The sequence below is a fragment of the Nymphaea colorata genome, chromosome 11, assembly GCF_008831285.2.
Source record: "Nymphaea colorata isolate Beijing-Zhang1983 chromosome 11, ASM883128v2, whole genome shotgun sequence".
In the NCBI taxonomy this organism is placed as follows: domain Eukaryota; kingdom Viridiplantae; phylum Streptophyta; class Magnoliopsida; order Nymphaeales; family Nymphaeaceae; genus Nymphaea; species Nymphaea colorata.
Window position 1 is genome coordinate 7,062,404 of NC_045148.1, and position 20,151 is coordinate 7,082,554.

General features: G+C 37.1%; 2 protein-coding genes across 2 annotated transcripts; one reads left to right on the forward strand and one right to left on the reverse strand.

Moving 5' to 3' along the window:
* Nucleotides 1-5,963: 5,963 nt before the first annotated feature.
* Nucleotides 5,964-11,759, forward strand: LOC116264336 (NEP1-interacting protein 1-like). Its single transcript, XM_031644483.1, has 5 exons — nucleotides 5,964-6,264; nucleotides 8,829-8,980; nucleotides 10,433-10,516; nucleotides 11,276-11,443; nucleotides 11,664-11,759. Exons 1-5 carry the CDS (start codon nucleotides 5,964-5,966, stop codon nucleotides 11,757-11,759), a joined length of 801 nt encoding a protein of 266 aa, XP_031500343.1.
* A 2,049-nt stretch (nucleotides 11,760-13,808) lies between these two features.
* LOC126410537 (NEP1-interacting protein 2-like) lies at nucleotides 13,809-19,924 on the reverse strand. The gene is made up of 5 exons (XM_050080560.1): nucleotides 19,795-19,924; nucleotides 17,633-17,790; nucleotides 15,245-15,322; nucleotides 14,068-14,235; nucleotides 13,809-13,940 (listed from the first exon to the last, which is right to left on the reverse strand). The coding sequence occupies exons 1-5, from the start codon at nucleotides 19,880-19,882 to the stop codon at nucleotides 13,809-13,811; spliced, it is 624 nt and encodes a 207-aa protein (XP_049936517.1). The 5' UTR covers nucleotides 19,883-19,924.
* Between the last annotated feature and the right edge of the window lie 227 nt (nucleotides 19,925-20,151).

Consider the following 20,151-nt stretch of genomic DNA (forward strand, 5'->3'; position numbering starts at 1 on the left):
CCTCTCAAGGTTGATGTTGTTTGTTGTGACATTTGGTCGCTGTTATTGTCATTGGTTTCATTTGTTTCCATGGTCATTAAAGAGGTTGAGACCGCCAAAATCATTCATGCATGATTTTGTAGATTTTCAATGAAATGCATGGTTTGTGGAATTGAAGTCATCATCACAACAGGATCAACTCAATCCACATATAACCGATTTGCATACTTGGTCACATTATTATTATTTTGAAATTATTTTATGTTATGTGCATGTTATTTTCTCGTTTGTGTGCATTATCATATCATATTTAGTTTATTCATGAATCTTAGGTTGATTCTATGTTTTATGTGAGAATCAGAGTGTTTACGTTGTCAAAGAGCGCTTTTCAAGGTTGTAGAAATCATGTTCTGAAATTTGGTCACGTTAGGAACTCAATAACATAATTTTTAAGTGCGATCTTCATAATTTATAAAAAGAATTAGTTTCTTGCATGTGTCCAGTTATCCTGCATGATCTTTTGGTCCCATATAAAGTATCTAGCCTAGGCATTGGAAAGATTTAGTTATCTCAATATTTTGTTAGGTTTAGTTCTACTTTTTTGCACTTTATGTTTTTTGTTATGAGGTTGCTGCTCCATGGTTAGTGTTCTAGGTCCTCCTTCCCAATTGTTTGGGATCTTTTATTTTGCATATACGGTGTCTACCTATGCATTTTGGAGTTCATCCTGGTCGTTATAGTCTTCTACCGTCCCAAAGTAGGACATTGGAGCATAATGCTTGTTTTGCTTTACTCTAGAAAGTTAATCGATATATTAGCTCCATCAGCCATGTCTTATTTTTTATGATATTCTCTAGATCATCTACTTGATTTGTCCATTTACAGGTGCATACAGCTTTTACATTAAGTTTGATGATTGATTTCAACAAAATTAGTTCTTCTCTTGTCTATGATCAAGCTTTAACTACTAGCCTTCTTCGTAACATAGTGCGTCATATGTGAGTGGTTTAAGGCAATATTTCCCTGTGTCATCATTCGCCATGTTAACTTTCATTTTTCACAGCCGTTCGAGATAAGTAGAGGTCAGTTGACATGATTTCCAAGTTTCAAGTGGATCCATGGTTTGCAACATGATCTATGCTATAGGCATGCCATATATAAATGGACGTTCAAGAATAGATTATCTTCATCTAGAATGACTCACTTGGTCAATGTTATGTTTTAGTGGTTTATTGATTGTCTCTTATGTTAGAACATCCTCTTTGAAAAAAGTAAAGTATGTATGTTAAATTTAAAAAAAAAATCTAAAAACAAGGATTGACGCATGCATGTATAAATGGTAGCTCCGCCCCTGGATAGAAGCCTCTGGCTGACGTGAGCTCCAGTGTGTTGCTGAACACACTGCTGTGTGTCAAGTCGTTAGTAATGATTACATAGTGCCGAGATTTTAATACGCTGGCCCATCATCACAGGACAGGTTGTCATTGTTTATTGACACCCAGATTTTCTGGCCCGCCAAAGATATTCTGGAGGTGCCGTTCTTAATACCTGTCATTCTACGTATCTAATTGAGAACTCTCTATGCATCATTGCAGATAACATTCACGGACATAAATATGAAAGACAGAACTCACATGATCTATCTCCATTATTGGTAACCCAAGTTCAAATCCTAATTTTTCCGCCTTAAAAGTTTTGAAATATGTGATTGGCCCTCGTAGAAGGATTCAAAAGTTTTATTTACTCATACGTACCATTTATTGCCTTCAGCTTCCATAACAAAAAATCATAGCTCGCCACTGGGTGTAAGCTGCTACCATCTTGCCATGAAGATGTTCTTGATCCTCATATGAGAGGGAGAGATTCAATTGCTGTTCGTCGGAGGGAAGTGTTGATGCATGTGGAAAAAGTGGAGGAGTGGAGCAATCGTGGAGACGGAGTTAATATTTATCATGGGAATTGATTGTCGGTGGCTATGAATGCAGCACCAATACACCCAGATGAAATGCCTCCGCAAAATTGGAGAAATATTGTTTCAGATTCCCTAGGAAGGATTATTTTCTGTAACATATGTATTCGCCAAGGATTTCATCCATGAGCTGATGTTGTTTGTGGCGGACGCTTCTCCTGGTTTGGGACCCCTCTCCAATTCAGCAATGGCACACCATTCTACTCATGTGGTCATGATAGACATGAACTTAAAAAACTCGATGGACAAGAAATTAATGTGACGATACCATGAGATCTTAGAGCTAGCATTTGGACGTTTATCCTTGTAGGGCGCTTTCATGTTCATTCCTACTTCTTGGCCATATATATGCAAGATGAATGTTGATTTGGTTCTAATAATTTGGAGTTAGAACTTCAACTAAAACTGCATGTATATGCCATTTTGTAAATTTAAAAATTTATTACTATTCATATTGTTCTCTCTTGATGAAAAACACATGTTTAGGCTCTTAATTCCTATTCCTCACTGATCGATTGGAGCCGAATGATCGAATTTGATCCTAATTAGTTTGTCTTCAATAGGACATTCGCACTTTTGGACATCCAGTTTCCTCAACAATTCAGAAATCTTCGTCGGCATTTTTAAGTTAAGATCTCTGATAAAAATTATGATGTTGAGGAACCCAGTAGATCTAAAACTATCAATTAAGATTGCAACACATATATGACAGTCGCATAACTATGCATATCCTAGTAATGAAGCTTTCTACTAAGAATTAAAAAATTTCTAAAGAAAGGTACCTTTGTTTTGAGCTCATGGGACATCAACTCGTTTTGTTGTAAAATGAGTGCAAGTTGAAACACAACATAGATATTACCCCAAACAATCGAAAGCAGGTCTCATACTTCGAGGGAATGGGAGAAATGGTGAAAGTTTCAGCTGTCAATCAGGCGGTAGGATGAGAATGAAATATTCCCGTGCGCATCCACGGGATGTATCATTGCCACAACAGGAAACTACAATTTTTTATTAGATCATTGAAAAGCCCGGGAAAATACCCCAGCGGCCTGGAATAAACTAAGTCCTACAATGAGAAGCTGAATTATCAGTGTCGGATTTCGTTGGACTTTCTTTCTAGAATAAAAGTTCACATTTAAATATTTTTCCCTTACTTCGCCAGCAAGTTTCGACTCTGATATACCTGCTCACTACTGTTCTAGATTCTTTTGAATTTTGGGATGCCCAAACGAGTGCGTCGAACGTGTGGCCCTTGGCAATTCCATATGCGTACCACATTCCTCAGTGTAAGCTGTCATAGTAAATAGGCTTCTGGGTATGTGAACTGTCCTAGTAAATGGCCTTCTTGGAACTTGAGCAATCATACCATAAATTGTAACGCTTTGACATGCAGTATTGTTTCCTTGGTAGAAAGATCCTTTTAATTCGAATGAAGGAGATGCCAAGATGCAGTCGGCTGTCGGAGGAACAAGAGCAATTTTTATGAAGTCAAAAAGCAGCTACCAATTCACAACAGGTGGCTAGCCCACTGTTTGGAAAAACTTGCTCTTGGCCTCTCTCTCTCACACACATTGATTGGAGCTCCAGTTTTCAAGAGGAACTGGTGGCCATGATGGCACATTGTTCCCATATCTTCAGCATGGCCAGGTGATCTTCAACGAAAGGTGTCGCCCAGATCATTGGCCGTGCTCACATTCCATCCCATGTATAATTTCAAATTTGGATGATCTGGGTTTGAGAAAGTAGTTCTAAAAGATTCGCCATGGAAGACATGTGGATCATTTTTAAATTTATTCAATTTCTTTTAGCCATTCTGCTTGTACAGCAAATTGCAATATCACTGCGGTTCTTAACTACTGGCACATGTATCAGGAATAGGGTTCAAATCTCTATGTTAACCTGCCAATCAACTTCCACTCCATTATTTGAGTTCTCCAGGCACAAATATATAGTGGTAACTATGAGATTTTGGCACTATAGAACAAATAGTGCAATAAATTGGGAAGTGTTCCAATTGATTGGGCTGGTTATGACAATTGATAAAATTGCCACAGCCGATATAGATAATGTAAAGTAGCAGTTGAATGCAATTGTCAGGATTAATCATCATGGATTCAACTCCTTAGTGGTACAGCAAATTAGATAAATAATACTTTGAATAAATGGCTAAAATCATGCATGTTAGAAGTTAAGTATTAAAGAAGGAGCATTGATGAAATGAAAGGGGAGATGCAGAATCATTTTTTAGATATATACTAGAGACACCACTCCCAGAATTGAAGATCCAGCCGCACCGCACTGCACCCACATCACCAACTCAATCGTGTAAAACTCCACGGCAACTGCCTATTGAAAGAACAGAACCTTTGCTAGGTGAGCGCACCGAGAATCAACTACAAGAGGCCCACAATGTACCTTTGAATCTAGGTCACAAGGGTGGGTGGTGTGGGTGCGGCGAGAACATATATATATATATATATATATATATATATATATATATATTTATATATATATATATATTATTTGTTATATAAGTAATTTTATTTCAATATTTTTTAATTTTTTTATCAAGGTTACCTTGAATCAATATATCAATGAAAACTTGGCCAAAACATTTTTCAAAACAGCCAAAACTCATTTGATGCCGTGTCAGGCCGCACTAGGGTGCGGGTGCGCCAACTATGGCTTTGAACTTATTGCGAACCACCTACATAAACCCGGACCTCGCTCCTTAGTTGTCTTGTCCACTTGAGTTGATTTGTATTGATATATTTTGCTTATGCATATACGTGCCAACATATCTTGTTAGTTGGGAACACTTGACAAGGAATAGAATTGCTCTTGAAAAAATGACTGTAAATTGACGAATGGTGAGTTCAAGCTTGTCTCATGTTGGTGCAGGTGAAAAGCTTGTTTGATTAGAAAGGCCAACGTCAACACCATGATCGACATATTAATGCTCCATAAAGTTTATAATTTGTTGAATTTAAATGTATTTTATTTAGACAAATAATTCGTTCGACTGTCATGCGTGCATTGCCAATTGTCTGTTAAGAGAACCATGTCTGTCAATTAATTGGTAGGTTCGAACCGATCATACTTATTGTATATAGTTTTTGGAAACGGGAAACCAAACTTTGATTGCCAAAAGGGAGAAATTAACCGTGTCACGTTAATACAAGCAATTTTTTTGGTTTCGATTAAGAAGCAACACGAGAATGAGACTTTATTAATACTTGATATAGAAGTCGTGAATTACTCATCAGAATTAACCTTTCGTCAATATTTAATATTTTATTATGTAAAGCTTTTCAAATTTGGAGCATTGCTTAACCAAAAAACTACATGCATTATACAATATAATGCAGAAAATAATCTCTAGAACAAAATCTATTCTTCTGAGACAGATTACCATAGAGGGGAAGATGGTTAAGTTGGTTCTTCGATCGATTTATCAAGAAGGATCCATATCTTCCATTAATGCACAAAACAATGCAACTAAGCCGGTGAGCGGTTAATTCTGCAGAAGGACAGCAGTCGAGAATATCACGCCATGGATATGAGCTGGCAGATTTAGCGCACAAGTGATTGTGTACACCCAGTTACCACTCTGACTTAAATATATATCAGCTGGGTATTCACCAACCAAAATTTAACGGAAAATAATGCGAATAAACATGTCGCCAAGTTGTAATTGTCATGCCTTCTGAGCATTTCATTTTAATACCATTTTCAGCCAAACGTTCCGCGTCCTCTCTGAGCAGCTGATCGGTTTTGTAAATGATCTAGGTTTGTCGCTGTGGCCGGATCCAAAAAGTGATCGCAAAGACGAAAGAGACAAAGGGAGGCGACATGAATGCAGAAGAAGGACAATCGTCACTTTAATGATGAAGACGATGGCGATGCAAGGTTCATATGAAACTTGACATTAATGAAGTCGATGGCGACACCCATTTTCTTTTTGCGTAATCTGGCCGTTTTCATTTTTCTGCTGGTGCAATGGCCAAATCTATAAATGCTTGTTGGCACTCGCGATGCCTTGCAAGGGCCAATCACAGTAGTGACCTCCTCGTTTTTACGCTTCTTCGGGTCTAATCTTCTTTTCCCTTTTGGGTATACAACTTCCTGTGAGGAAGCAGGCATCCCTTATCCTTCTTGTGGGGAGTTCTTTATCTGCTCTGCTGCACCAAAAGAAACCTACAAAGCACGGCTGGTGATTTTGCTTGAGCAGGAGATCAAGATGGCCAGATTCTGCAGATTGTGGGACGTCTTATGGTCAAGCTGCTTCGCGATTTTGTCGTGCATTTTTGTTTTAGGTACTACTCGCTTTCTCCCCTGACCTCTGATATATATATATTCCCGAAAATGAAAGATACCTCCAAGGTTGCACAAGTAGTTGCTAAACATTAACAAGCCGTTTGGATGACACCCCCAGGTTTTGCCTCCAAAACCAAAGATTTGATGATAGTTTGAATGATATCAAAATACTGCTTTTTGAAAACTCAGTTTTCACGTGTTTTCTTGTGAAAACGAAAACCTTGACCCCTCAGGTTTTCCATCCAAATTTCAGTTTCCGTGGGAGCGTAGGAAAAAAATGAAAAAAAAAAACCTAATTTCCTACTCCACATACACTACCCGTCATCATATATTAAAATTTTTTAAATATAAATAAGTCCATCATAGTTTCCTCAATAATATATGTAAGTTCTTGTGACAAGTACCTTTCTTAGACATTTAAAGACATGGGGATCAATGATACACTTTTTGAAAGGATGAGTGGTTCATTTCACCACCCTTAAGAGAGGCCGTTATTTTACAACCCATGTTCGGGATCTTTTACAGTTTAAAAGAAGAACGCACTGATACTTGACAGTAACCACTTCAAAATTTAGAACGAGTTCTATAAAAAGTGGGCTATCTTACCACCCAGTACGCAACCACCTTTTAAGGTACATCAATTATACACTTAGTTTTCAACTTTTTTTTAATGTCCTTATAATTTTTGTAACATTAGTTGTAGAATATTTACCGCTTTATATATATATATATATATATCATTTTTGCCATCCAAACAAAAGAACCGGTTTTAAAAAACTAAAAACCTCATTTAGCTTAGGATGTCGACCAAATGCCTCTTAATAGGTTCTGACGGAAGTATTGGATCTTCACTTATAAAAAGTCGTTCACTTTTTCAAGATGAGGTGGTTTATCCAACGCATCGTTCTTGGAAACACTGGTGATATGATGGCTCCTCGAATTAATTTAGATTAATCATATCTCAAGCAAGGTAAGAAATGATAGATTTCGAAATTATCGTGGCATTTCTTTTGGTTTTACCAATACCTTAACAGAAAATGTTGTCACTTAAATATTAGTGTTGGCCCAACAATGTCTACGCCATAATTACAACAACCGACCAGTGGCGGAGTCATCTATGGTGTTTTTTTTTTTTTTCTTTTCGCATTTACATTTTCAAATATTTGGTGCATATGAAAATTTGTGAACAAATGAAAAAATTTCTGGCTTTGCCACTGCCACAGACCCATTTGTTTTTTTGTTCGTAAACAACCGATCACATGGAAGCGTTTAATATGTTGACATAGAGCCCAACAAAGACTGTAGGGTTGGTTGTGCATCTCAGATGGAATTGATGAGTTTCTAAGAAATCAATGGTGCCATATGAGGGAAACTTGTCACGGATTTCACATTTTTCATATTACTGCAACAGATATTGGCCTTATTCTCCCGATGAAGAAATGGTACTGAGGACACTTGTTGCAGCTTGCAGGGAAATCAATCAGTTTGTTGGTGTTCAAGGACTAAGAAGATAAGGGGCCTCAAGTTAAATCTATAGCTTTTAAGATATTAAGGGGAAAATTTTGTGTTGATGAAAGTGCTTTTAATTACTTCCACGCAGGGCACGACGAAGAAACTTTGGCAGTAATATTTCTACCAAACTGGGATCTCTACTTGAGTTAGGCTCCGACTTTACAGTTATTTGCGGAATGAGTACATCATGGAATTCTGAAATTTGAGACCCTTTACATGATTATGGTAGACGAGAAGCAAGTCTTCCTCGCTTTTAAAATTACGAGCAGTGAGAATAAATACAGCCTCTAGATCTGTACTGCCAGTGTGACAGAAAACACGCGTTACAAAAAAAAAATCTGAAAAAATATTAAAAACAAATCAGCTGAAAAGGGGAAAAAAATCAATTTTTGTATGATCATCGTCAAAATGAAAAAAGAAAAAGGAAAAAGTGCGTTCTTTGTGTTTTTCCCATTTTGTTTTTAGTTGTTAGCATTTTATGTGCTTTTTTACGTTTTTTTAGTTACTAAATTTCTGTTTTGACTTTTCATTTTTAAGATCTTTTTAAAACCTTTTTTATGTTTGTCAAGATTTTTTTGAGAAAAAACAACTCCCTTGTATCATACTCCAGAAAAATTGTCATTTAAAACCTAAGAACGATATTTGTGACGATGGTACTGCCATATGTGGAAAAAAAGAAGGCAGTTACTAACAGGGATTTAAAAGGCACAAATAATTATTTGAATCTGAGAATGTGTAAACCCTGCATAATCGAATCTAGCGTCTCTTGATTGGAACCCAGAAGGCAATATATTATATATTGTGTGTGTAGATTCACTTAGCTCATTAGTACCGAGATATATACAAATGTTAGAAATGTATCAAAATGAATGGTTTCAATTGGTTGTGTAAACCTAACATCTAAATTTGGATCCTGATTTTTATATTAAGCACCTTCTTCTTATCTTGTCTGCTTCAACGGTGCCCAGTAACAGATGCGCATTGAATTGAAGCTATCATTTGCTACATATATGCTAAAACACTGTATAATATTGCGATTGCGTGAATGCAGTTGGTGCATTTGTTGGAATGATCACGGGGGCCATTGTCGGAGAGACAAAGGAAATTGGATTCTTTGACGGAGCTGCTGTCGGTGCATTTAGCGGTGTAATCCTATCAATGGAAGTGCTTGAGTCAATGGTCTATGGAAGACTACTTTCCCTGGTAAGGCATCACCGATATATATATATGTTCTTTGAAAAGATGGAGATTTTAACTCTTTCGCCACTGTGAGCTTTATATATATATGTTCTTTGAAAAGATGGAGATTTTAGCTCTTTAGCCTTTGTGAGCTTTGAGGCTGCAGGCTGCAGCAAACAGACGATTGACCATGTATTTTTTATATTTGCCCATTTATGCAAAATTTATACAATGGGGTATGAAACTCGTTCGTCCAAGTGCTTGTAAGGGCCGAAACATCATTTTCCAAAATTCTTATATGAAATAAATGAATGCTCCTAAAATTTACATATAACTTTTTTTAAAAAAAAATTAAAGTGGGGCCATGGTCGATGTGGCCCCCCTTTTGACTCCCCTTGTCTCCTTAGCTTAGCTTGATGGTGTGTGTGGTTACAAATAATCTGAAGAGGGTCACCATATCTGGTTGAGGTTGGTGTCTCGTAAATTGTGCACTCCCCCTTCAATCCCTGTAGGTACTGCTACCTTTAGTCATAAAAAGTAAGGGTGCAGTATCAATGGGGGAGTAGAGCTTGCAGGCTGAAGGTTGTCTGCCATCCATCTAAGCTCCAGCACAACCCAGAATCCCTAAAACAGGGAGAATGGGGAAAAGGCTCCTTGAGCCCTCCTTTCTAGACGGTGGTGGGGTTAGGCCGATATTGTTTAAGGGTAGCCACCAATATTCTTTTTCCGATGTAGTGTAGAGGTTAAATGGCTGCATCCTCCTTTTGATAACGTTAATATTATGTTCTCAATTTGAATTTTCTATCTTGCTATCCTTTTCCTGCCTAACTTCTTATTCGAGGGTTGGTAGTGTAATAAATACCTTCTGAAACCACCCTTCGTTCGCCTTTTATTCATCTTTTGTCCTTCAACTCCCCACCTGTCTTTTTCTTAGAGTCGTATTTGGAGTTTGTGGCGCATTTTTTCTTGGTGGTGAATTTGGAAGGAGTGCAACAACAGGGTCTTGAGTGGCACCTTCTAATCATCGGAGTCTGTGGCACGCCTTGTGCAAAGAATGTCCACTTTGCTATTTGGCTATGGCGCCATTCTTCGTCTACTACTACTGGGTGACTCTGCCACCCCGTTTGTCCATTCTCTTTCTCCTCATCTTATTTGTTTTATTGTGTTGCTAATTTGTATATTTCGTTCTTTTATTTTGCTTTTGCTGTTTGTTATTATAGTTAGAGGACTTTTTGTTCCCAAATTTTGTTATATATTTTCATTTTATCGGTTCTCTTTCTCTCTCTTTAATGCGCATCATTTGAATTCTTGTAGAATTAAAACATACTTATAAGAGTCATCATTCATCTTCATTTGACCTAATCGCTAGATGCATCCATCATTGTCCAAATATAGAGAATGACATCCTGCAACTTTGCTGAAAAAGGCACAAGCTAAATCATAACTGACGAGATCTACTGACCGTGGATGATGCAGGAAGCTATCATTTTCAGCATGTTAAACGGGAGAGTTTTGACGGAATGGGTCACGCCAGCGATAGAAACTGCACTTCAGCAGCAGGTAACAGAATCCACTATCATGGTTGGCTGCCCATGGTATTGCTCTAAGTCTTTGTTAACAGGATTGTACTTAATTAGGATGACTCGGTCATAGGCCATTACCATGACCAGTCTGACTAGGACTGCACAACGAGCCGGCTTGACTCAAACTCACTCAAACTTGACTTGAGCTCAACTCGTTTATAAATGAGTCGAACTTGAGTTTAAATTTGTATTTGAAATATTAAATGTACAAGTTGAGTTCGAGTTATAATAATTCAACTCGCTTAAACTCAGTTTGGCACAACTATGTAAAACCAATTCATCATAATTAAATTAGCTAAATGAGTTAAAAGAAATGAGACAAGTTAACAAAAAACAAGTTAAATGAGTTAAGCGAGTTGAGTTCGAGCTAGATGTTGTATGGTCGAGTTGAGCTAAAGCATGTTTTACAAACCTCGACACAAATTTTTAAGTTGAGTTATGCTTCAACTTGGTTCATATGCAGCCCTAAGTCTAACCTTGCATTCAAATTCTATTAGAACAATGCACAATTATGAGCTTTGAATAGATTAGTTTTCAGGTGTATAAGAAAACTGGATGAGGGGATCGATCTATGCCCCTTTGCTGTGGGAAAATCAAATGAAAGTCCTCCTTCCCCTGAAAGATTCTTACTAGGAAAGTACGTAAAGCAATGGGGCTCTTAGCTGGGACCAAGGCTCACTGCCCAAGCAAACACATGGCGAGCCTTTTTTTTATGCTACCTTCTTATCTTCCACAGGTTGATGGAGTTGACACAAGTCCTGAGGTGGCCTTCAACATCTTCAGTTCAGGTAGCACAATGGGATTATTGCAGGATTCGATCCAGAAGCTGCAACTGTTCGATATCTCATATAAACAGAAGCACGATGTTTACGTGCATCAAACATCTTGTGCTATCTGTCTGCAGGTAAGAAGTGACCCAACACTTGCACGACCAGTTTCCTGCAATTCCGTATATGCATGATATAGCACCTCCCATTCATTTTCTTTTAAATTAAAGGAGATCCGTTTAAGGTTTTACCATGAGAAAGCTAGAGGAAAATCAAAACCTATATGTAGGACCATTCATAATTGAACAATTCCACATTTTTTTACTTAATCTCATTTTCGAAGATATTGATTTTCAGGCAGTATTTATTTCATTAGCAAGGATGTTTGAGTTACTGAATTTTTTCAATGTGTTCAGTGTCACTGGCCTAGCTGAAATACCAGAGATACTGTAACTCAAAAGCACAAATTGTTTGAGCAGCTTTCTGGTTCAACATGGCATCTAAAAATAGCATGCATGCATCAGCCAAAGTTTTTTTTTTTTATGTATATCCATAACAAGTGCAATGATTGATCAGTAGGTAGGCCACATCTTAAGGTCACAATCTCTCTTATTGTTTAATACTTGAAACATCAATTGGTTTTGTGGAAAAATAGAGATGGAGCTTTGTAATTTTGCTACGGCTTGAGTTTCAGTAATAACAGGAAGTGTATATTTAATCTTTAATGCCAGGATTTCACAGAAGGGGACGCTGCTAGAAGGTTGCCTAAATGCAAGCATACTTTCCATATATTTTGTATCGATAAGTGGCTAGTAACGCGTGGTTGTTGTCCAATATGTAGATCAGATATTGTCGTATAGCTTTGTCTAATGGGCTTTGCCTTCTCTTTTTCATCATTTTCTCATCTGTACTTGTAATTGATTACAACTTATTGAATTGAGAAAAAAAATTTGAAGAAACGTGGTCGGATTCAAATCAAGCCCGGTTAGATTTTGGCTTGTGCATGTTTGGTGAGAATAGCAATACGAGGAACCACGATACCCTCAACTGTCTATCCATGTCAAAATCAAATTTGGAGGATACCCACTTTGGCACAATCTGGTGTGTGGGCGATCTGCCTCCCCATGATCTGGCAATAAAAAAAAATAACAAAAAGAAAGAGGACAAAAGCAAAGGGTTCATAACAAGGGTACTAGATGCCAATCTCTACATATTTGTTGGCATACAAATTAAGACTTACATTAGTTTCAATTAGAATTTAACTCAAGCAGTAATTGCTGCCAATTCATTGACGATGGACATGATTCAGGGAACAGGATGAATATTTGCAAGTTGTTTTATGTAAGTATATAAACTGAATGAACCTGATAAAAGATCTATGCCATACCGAGTCTGCTTCAGTTCTACTTGATTGCATGGTTTTGATGCCAACATGTTCTTAATTTCTGGATATTTAGTTTACGGAAGTTAAGTCTCAGTTGCTCAAGATCCGCATATATATCTTCATTAACGTGCCAAAAAAGCAACTGGAGAATTCAATAATCTTGATAGCAAGTGCATCTGTTTAACAGAATTAAGTATACTTTAAGTCACACATAAAACCAGTAGAGCTGTTTGAACTGCATACCTACTATGTGTGCTTGCAAAGAGGGGAGCACCTATGCCAGAGGTAATTCCTACTGACTCTAAATTAGTTGTTGAAGTCAAACAAGTACACAAGAAACTCAAGAGAAGAAGGAGATAGGATGTAACGTGGTTCAGCTAAGAAGCAGCTTACATCCATAGACGATGATAATCTCTCTCTCTCTCTCTCTCTTTTTCACGCATCCTCACAAGAGAGAGAGTGAACCTTATTTATCATCGTTTGATACAATTAAGACCCTTCATTGTGGATCTAGATTAATACAATTACAACAAAATTTGGACATAATAATCTTGCTCTTTATGTGTAAATCTGTTAGATTTGGATAGCCATCCATATTTGGCAACAACAGCATCGTCTTTATCTTCAATTGTATTCAGTTGGTTCATCTAATTCCACCCCGTGAAGATGGAGCCTCACCTGTAGCAGATGGGGATCAAAGAAGACCCATTTGAACCATTGCAAGAACATGCCAGCTAGCTCCTCTCTGTTGGGTTCTGTTCCGTGCATTGTGGAATACATATCAAATGCCCTCTCAGCTAACATTGCTTCACAAGTAGAGCTAATTCAATTGTAGGCCTGTTGCGTTCAACTTGTAGAGCTAATTGTTACGATTTATGAATTTAGCAAGCCATAAACTGAGATATGAGTGGCTTGATTCATTTTTCTGCTTTGTATGTAGTTAAAGCAGTGAAGCTTTCACAAATCAGAAGGCTACATGTAAATTAAACATTGATTTGCATAATAAATCCACTTCCAGTAATGCTTTAATTGTTCATATCCGCGTCTTCTGCTTTAACAAATATAGATGTGAACTAATTAAACAGCACCTACATAAAGAAAAGCTAATTTTATAAACGCTACTTATGCCGAACATTCTGCCTACATACTGGACAAGAGGCATGCACTAAAAGCCATTTGTCTACACAAATCATGTGAAATAGATGGCCACATTGTGGTAAACTCCTAGCAGCATCACCTTGGTCGAGATCCTGCATAGGAAAACAAAGTTGCTGCTCAGAAGCATGTCACTCGAATTAGGCGAAGTGCTTAAAATTCTGCATCGATCTCTTATAAATTTTATACTGAAGTTATTAAAGGTTCTAAGAAAATACAGACCTGAAAACAAATAACACAAGTTATCCCTTTAATGCTGGACTTCATATTGCCTTGGTTGTCAACAACAAAGTTCGGCAACTTCTTAATGGATTCTGGCAGCATTCCTGTAGTCGTATTTATACAGAAGATGTTCCAGTGAGCTTCAAAGTTTGCTTCGATCATGTCAGCCTGCCAGAGCTCAATTGGCAAAAAAGTAACAAGGCTTAGGTCTACGAGGCTCTCAGTTTTTTTATAAAAGGGTTGAAAGTAGTCCAATCTCACCATCACTGTCATTCTTATATGGATGGCACAATTCAACGTAAAGAAATATAATCCAATTTTCTTTCAGAAAAAGCCACAGGTATGAAGATGGAGTGTGCACGCAACAAAGCACTCAGAAAGAACGAAGAGAGGGGCACACAAGAAAGCGTAGTTGTTAATCTAATATTTGCTATATGATCCATACAACTACTACAAAATGATTTAAATGAATTTCTTCTTTAATTAATAATAATAAATGTTAATAATACAGGTGGGTACTTCACATAAGATCAAGCCTGCTACTATTTGAATCCTGGTTTGGCCCCACCCGAGATTAAACGAGTTGATGCTGGATCTAGGCAAGGGACTGAGCCTAAGGGCAATATTAGGGATTTGGATTCCCAGCCCTAGTTCTGAACATCCAAATTGAATTTCAGATGGGATTAGATTTTGAATTCAAAAAACAGAATTAGATTGAATGTGGTTATAAATTTAAAAAGTTGTATTTGGATATGATATATATAGTTTTCTTCCTCTGCAATTCAATCCAAATTCAAATCCAAACATACAAACACCTGATAAACTAGACATCGTGAAAAGGTTTGCCTAATTCAAATCTCAACCACTAATAACCACAGTTCAATTCTTCTTTCTTCTCGCCTTCTTTTCTCAGTTCAATCCCTTCCACTATCTCATTTTCTTTCTTTATATCAAATGAGGAAGTAGAAACCACATGATTGGCAGGGCTAAGTTGGGATAAGAAAGAGAGAGAGTGAGAAGGAATGGCTCCCTCTCTCTCTCTTTCTCTCTCTCTCTCTCTCTCTCTATATATATATATATATATATATATATATACATATATATATGTGTGTGTGTGTGGAGAGAGAGTATGTGTGTGTTGATATGATGCACACAAACTATAGTTACGCAAAATCACCTCTTCTTGATCGTATGTTGTTAGTCCGGCCCAATCGTCCAAAAATGTCCCGCTGCTTATGCTTAGAAATATGTGCACCTGTATCATTAATAAATTGTTAATTTCACCAGCTGTGCATTATAGCTTTTTATATAATTTCTTTTATACGTGCCACCCAAGACCCATAATTGGCGAGTCGATAAGAGGACAAACAAATTTATGCATGTGAGAAAAGAAAAGATTAAATAAATCTAGGTGGGGCACCAGCAAAAGGATTAGTAACCTCACTTTATCCTCAACAGAACTTCAAAAGTTGTACAAAAGCCATTTAATCCAAGCTAGTGATTTAACTATAGGTTTCGTACTATATATAGGTGTTGATGTCTCCTCTTTCCTGACCTACTCCTTTTATTCAAGTAGCCTGTCATATAAGTTTGCAGAAAATAGTGGAGCATTTCCAATTATATGTCCTTTATATGTAAGAAGCTGACATCTGTACTATGCATAACTGTTCATGAATACATGGATCTATTTGACAAGGGTATACTGCACAAAATTTTGTGGAAGAATGTTAAAGAATTAATTTTTAAATGTTAGCAAACTTAATCTCAAGTTGTGAAAAGAAGGATACATAGAAATTTATAGATACAAGCCTAAGTTTTAGCTTATCTATAAATATGTCCATAGTATGAGACACCAAGAACTTATATTTGGTTAAGAGTAAAGCACGTTGTTTATTATGGTTAATCATCTGCGACGGTAAAAAACCCAAACCACCAGACAACATTACAGACATTTATACCCATACTTGTACTCATACTTAAACCACCTGTGGGTAGAAGGTTGGGGCTTTTTACCATTGCAAGTGAAAGGCCATAACACTCAAGTCACTCGTCACTCTTGGTTAAGAGTGATTATCAACTGCAAAGCTCACATAACTCAGATGTGTTCATCATAACCAGCACATGGTTGAGTTGCATCAGTTTTCTGAACTACCAGTCTACCACTAATCATTTATTTGCCAATATGTAAAAGGTTGGGCATATATATTCCTTCAATATTTTCAAGGAGCAGCTATGTTTTGCAAAAAGCATAGTTAAAAGGCTGGGCATGTTCTTGAAAGAACCAAATTGCTCAAAAGTTGGCCGTCTTGTTGAAAATTTTCAGAAGCCAAATCATGTTCATGGAAATATTTCAGAGCATGGATTTGTCTGTCAAAAGTTTCCAAAAGGCACAAACATGTTCACGAAAAGCTAATCGTAATTCGGAAAGTTTCTACTTTTTTAGTCTTTGGAAAACATTGTTTCTTATTACGAGGGCCACTTTGGTGTTAGGTGGAAAGGCTTGTTAGGACTCATTACTAAGTAGATGAGGTGAACAGATTATATATGTTGGCTCTAGTAAGATACTTTGTGTCAATAGTTAGGAAATGACAGAAGTACTTTTCAATGTAAACCAGTTGATCCCCACACTACAACAATACTTGGCAAAAGCTAGCACTACTGTCGGCAAATGCCTTGACGATGAGATTGAGTTGTGTGCGCCGGTCGGTGCATGCGACAGTCATACGCCAAAAAGAAAACAAAAAAGGCATTTTTGAAATTATAGAAAAAAAAAGTCCTTTTGCGTCTTTTTACTTTCTTCAATTTATTTTTTTTTTGTTTGTACCTAAAATTTCTTTTTCTTATCAAGACATGATAATTTTTTGTTATTAAGCACACGAAACTTTCGTGCACCAAGCGGTGTATATAACTAGTTGTCGATTTAATAGCTGGGACCCTTTCAATGAACCCCATGTACTGAATTAGAACTTGCCGTGGGTTCCATTTTTTGATGTATATGCATCCTTCATATTTGGGCTGAAACTCATGTATGTAAAATTCTTGGGCCATCCGTTCATCCAGCCATTTACAAACACAAGGACCGGGTAAGGGGATGGCCGAAAGATTTTAACTCTTATATATATATATATATATATAAAGTGGGATTATAAAGATGAGATTTAAATCAACAAAATGTAAGGTGTACCAAAGACTATTGGACAATTCAGAACCAATTATGGCTTCCTCTTTTGTGTAATTTTGTTGGCTTAGAAAAGCATTTCCTCTTTCAAGGTGCATTAATAAGACCAGAAGCTGATGAAATTTGATGCATGTTGCGCGGTGGATCTGTCCACATAAAAGACAAATTTTTACTTGTAAAGTAGCGAACTTTTTGGCAATAAATAAACTTGTGGACTTGGGCAACTTGGATATGTTTATGTTGGAAACGGAGAAGGTGCAGAAATAAGATGATCACTGTATATAATTCACAGAAATAAGATGATGTTTGTATATAATTCACAGAAAAAAAAAATGAGGAAAACAAAAAGCTTGTGGGAGAGTGATTGGTAGAGTCATCAGTACTTACTAAAGAAGAAGGTCCACCGGAAACTGGAGTCGGTCCAAGAAGCAGCTGAACGGAGACAAGGGCACCGCAGAAGGCTCCGGTTCGTGCACCAGCTTCGAATCCGGCTCCCTTGGTCAGCCCCGCAAGGCTGCCAACAACGAGTCCCACCAACCCGCCCACTATTGAACTCGACGATATAATTATTATGTAAGATTTATGCATTAATTAATTTGTGAATAGAGAACAGCCTGGAAGGACAACAATTAATAAAAGAAATTGTGCATGTCGAGTTCCGAACTTCTTTTCCATGACAATTTTGCAATTAATAGTTTCCTGCACATAAGTCATGCTCTTCATCCCCTTACCAATTTGTAATAGTTTTTTTTAAGTTGAGTTAAATTCATTCCACAGTCCTGTGGCAAGAAAAATGCACAAGACAATTAACCAGAGGTGGCAAAGCTAATAGAGAACATCTTAAAAGGCCGATTAATAAATGAAATTGTGCACGTCAAGTTCAGATCCTTTTTTCCATGATAAATATTGCAACTAATAGTTTGATGCACCTAACTCATGCTCTTCATTTTCTTACCAACTTCCATTTTTTTTTTGGCTTGGGTTGAGAGAACTTTTTGCATGTCATTAGTTGTTTTTGTGCATTCCACGTGAGATGGTAAAATGATGTGACAAATAACCTACCTTGCTGACGGGTTTCCTTCTGTTCATCAGTAAAACATTGGGTTTTTTTTTTTTGTAGTGGCTGCTCTCTATTTTAAAAACTTCAGTTGCCTGATTTGAGATTTATTTCAAAATTGGGAAAGGATGAGTTCGAGAGTTTTCGGTTTTGAGCAAACCAAAGACCTATTCAACGCAGAAAATTAATCAACCATAGAAACAAGTTTGTAAATCAAATTTTAATTAGATAAGTTTTAATAATAATATTATTACTATTATTATTAATTGTCCACCTAGTGGTGCTACGACTGCACCTTGAGGAAAGAATGATCTGCAAGCACCTGGACGAGGAATTAGTTTGTTTAAACGTGAAGAGATCATTAAAAGAAAGTTTGGTATATAAACTTGTTTACAAAACTTGAATTTCTTAGATGTCAGTCGAAACTGTTTGGGGTACACACTCCTGGCAAAAGAGAAAATGGCACTCTAGGAATTTTCTAAATATATTACTATCTTTTTTTCAAGTTCTGAGACTCCACGGGCTATTGCTCTTTCGATCAATTTAATTAATAGCGAAAATTTGTTCAAACTGATGAATACTTTAAATATGTTTCAATTTGTTTAGTGAAAAAGCACAAGCTGAACAAATCATATTATGTCATTATTGTAAAAAATCAAATTTATATAAAATAAGCGTCAATGTTTGTGGCTTTCCTGAAGTATTTAAACCTTGCCAGACAAACCCTGGTATTTCTGACAATTGCTTCAAATGGGAGTACTGGATAAATTATGAGAGAGAGGGGGAGAGAGAGAACAACGATATTTATGGCATATTATTCATTTTTTTTTTCGCAACATTCAGTTTGTACGATCACAATGCATGAGCATAAAAGTTTCCAGGTGCACTTCATATATATAAACTGCTTTCAATTTCACAAGATCTCCTTTTATTACCAAATGTTGCTACCCAGCCTATTTGTTAAGTGCAGTAAAGAAGAGAGTTTTGCTAACAAATTAAAACAATTAGATGCGTTTCTCATTCTCAAGGGGATTAGTGCAATGGCCGTGTAGGAGCTGATATGCAGGCGGTCTTTATTTTGATCTTTTATGATGTCCTTAGACACTACGAGAATGATGAGAAGAAGAGAGAGAGAGGTGGGGCTTTCGGCCTTCACTGGGATTAGTCTCTCGCTCACCTGATTATGTGTTTGGCTTAGAGAGAGAGAGAGAGAGAAAGAGAGAGAGAGAAAGTGTGTGTGGGAGTGTGTCTTGGTATGTATGTGCTATATATATGGAATAAGCACAGCCTATTCTCCCATCTGGAAGTGGCTTGTATAGTTCTGTGCTTTGGAACTAGGGAAGAGAAAGAGAGAACCAAAGCACGCTCATGAACAAGGGGATCATACTCTCATATGGAAAAGTATGCTGTAACATATGATGCAGGTATAATCTTCAAAGCAATACTAATGAGAAGATAAAGAAAAGCAATACTAATGAGAAGAATTAATTACCAAAAGCAAGGACGCAAACGAGTATAGCCAAACCGATCTTCTTTATGGCATTCGAGACCATGAAGCCACCGGCAGTAAGGGCATCCATTCTGAGAGCAGAACCCGCCGACGGCCTCTGGAAATCAACAAATTTTCCCTGAGAAGCTCCCGAGACTCCTCATTTGTACAAACGGAAGGATGCTCCATTCATGCAATCATAATTCACGCATTTATTGCCACTGGTTGAATCTTTTTGGCTGCATTCAATTTGAAATTACTTCATTGTTTCCTTTAGTTTATTACTTCTTCTTTAATTTTTCAAAGAAGAAGAAGAAGAAGACAGAGAAAAGAAGTTGAGGTCGGTCATTCAAAAGGAGC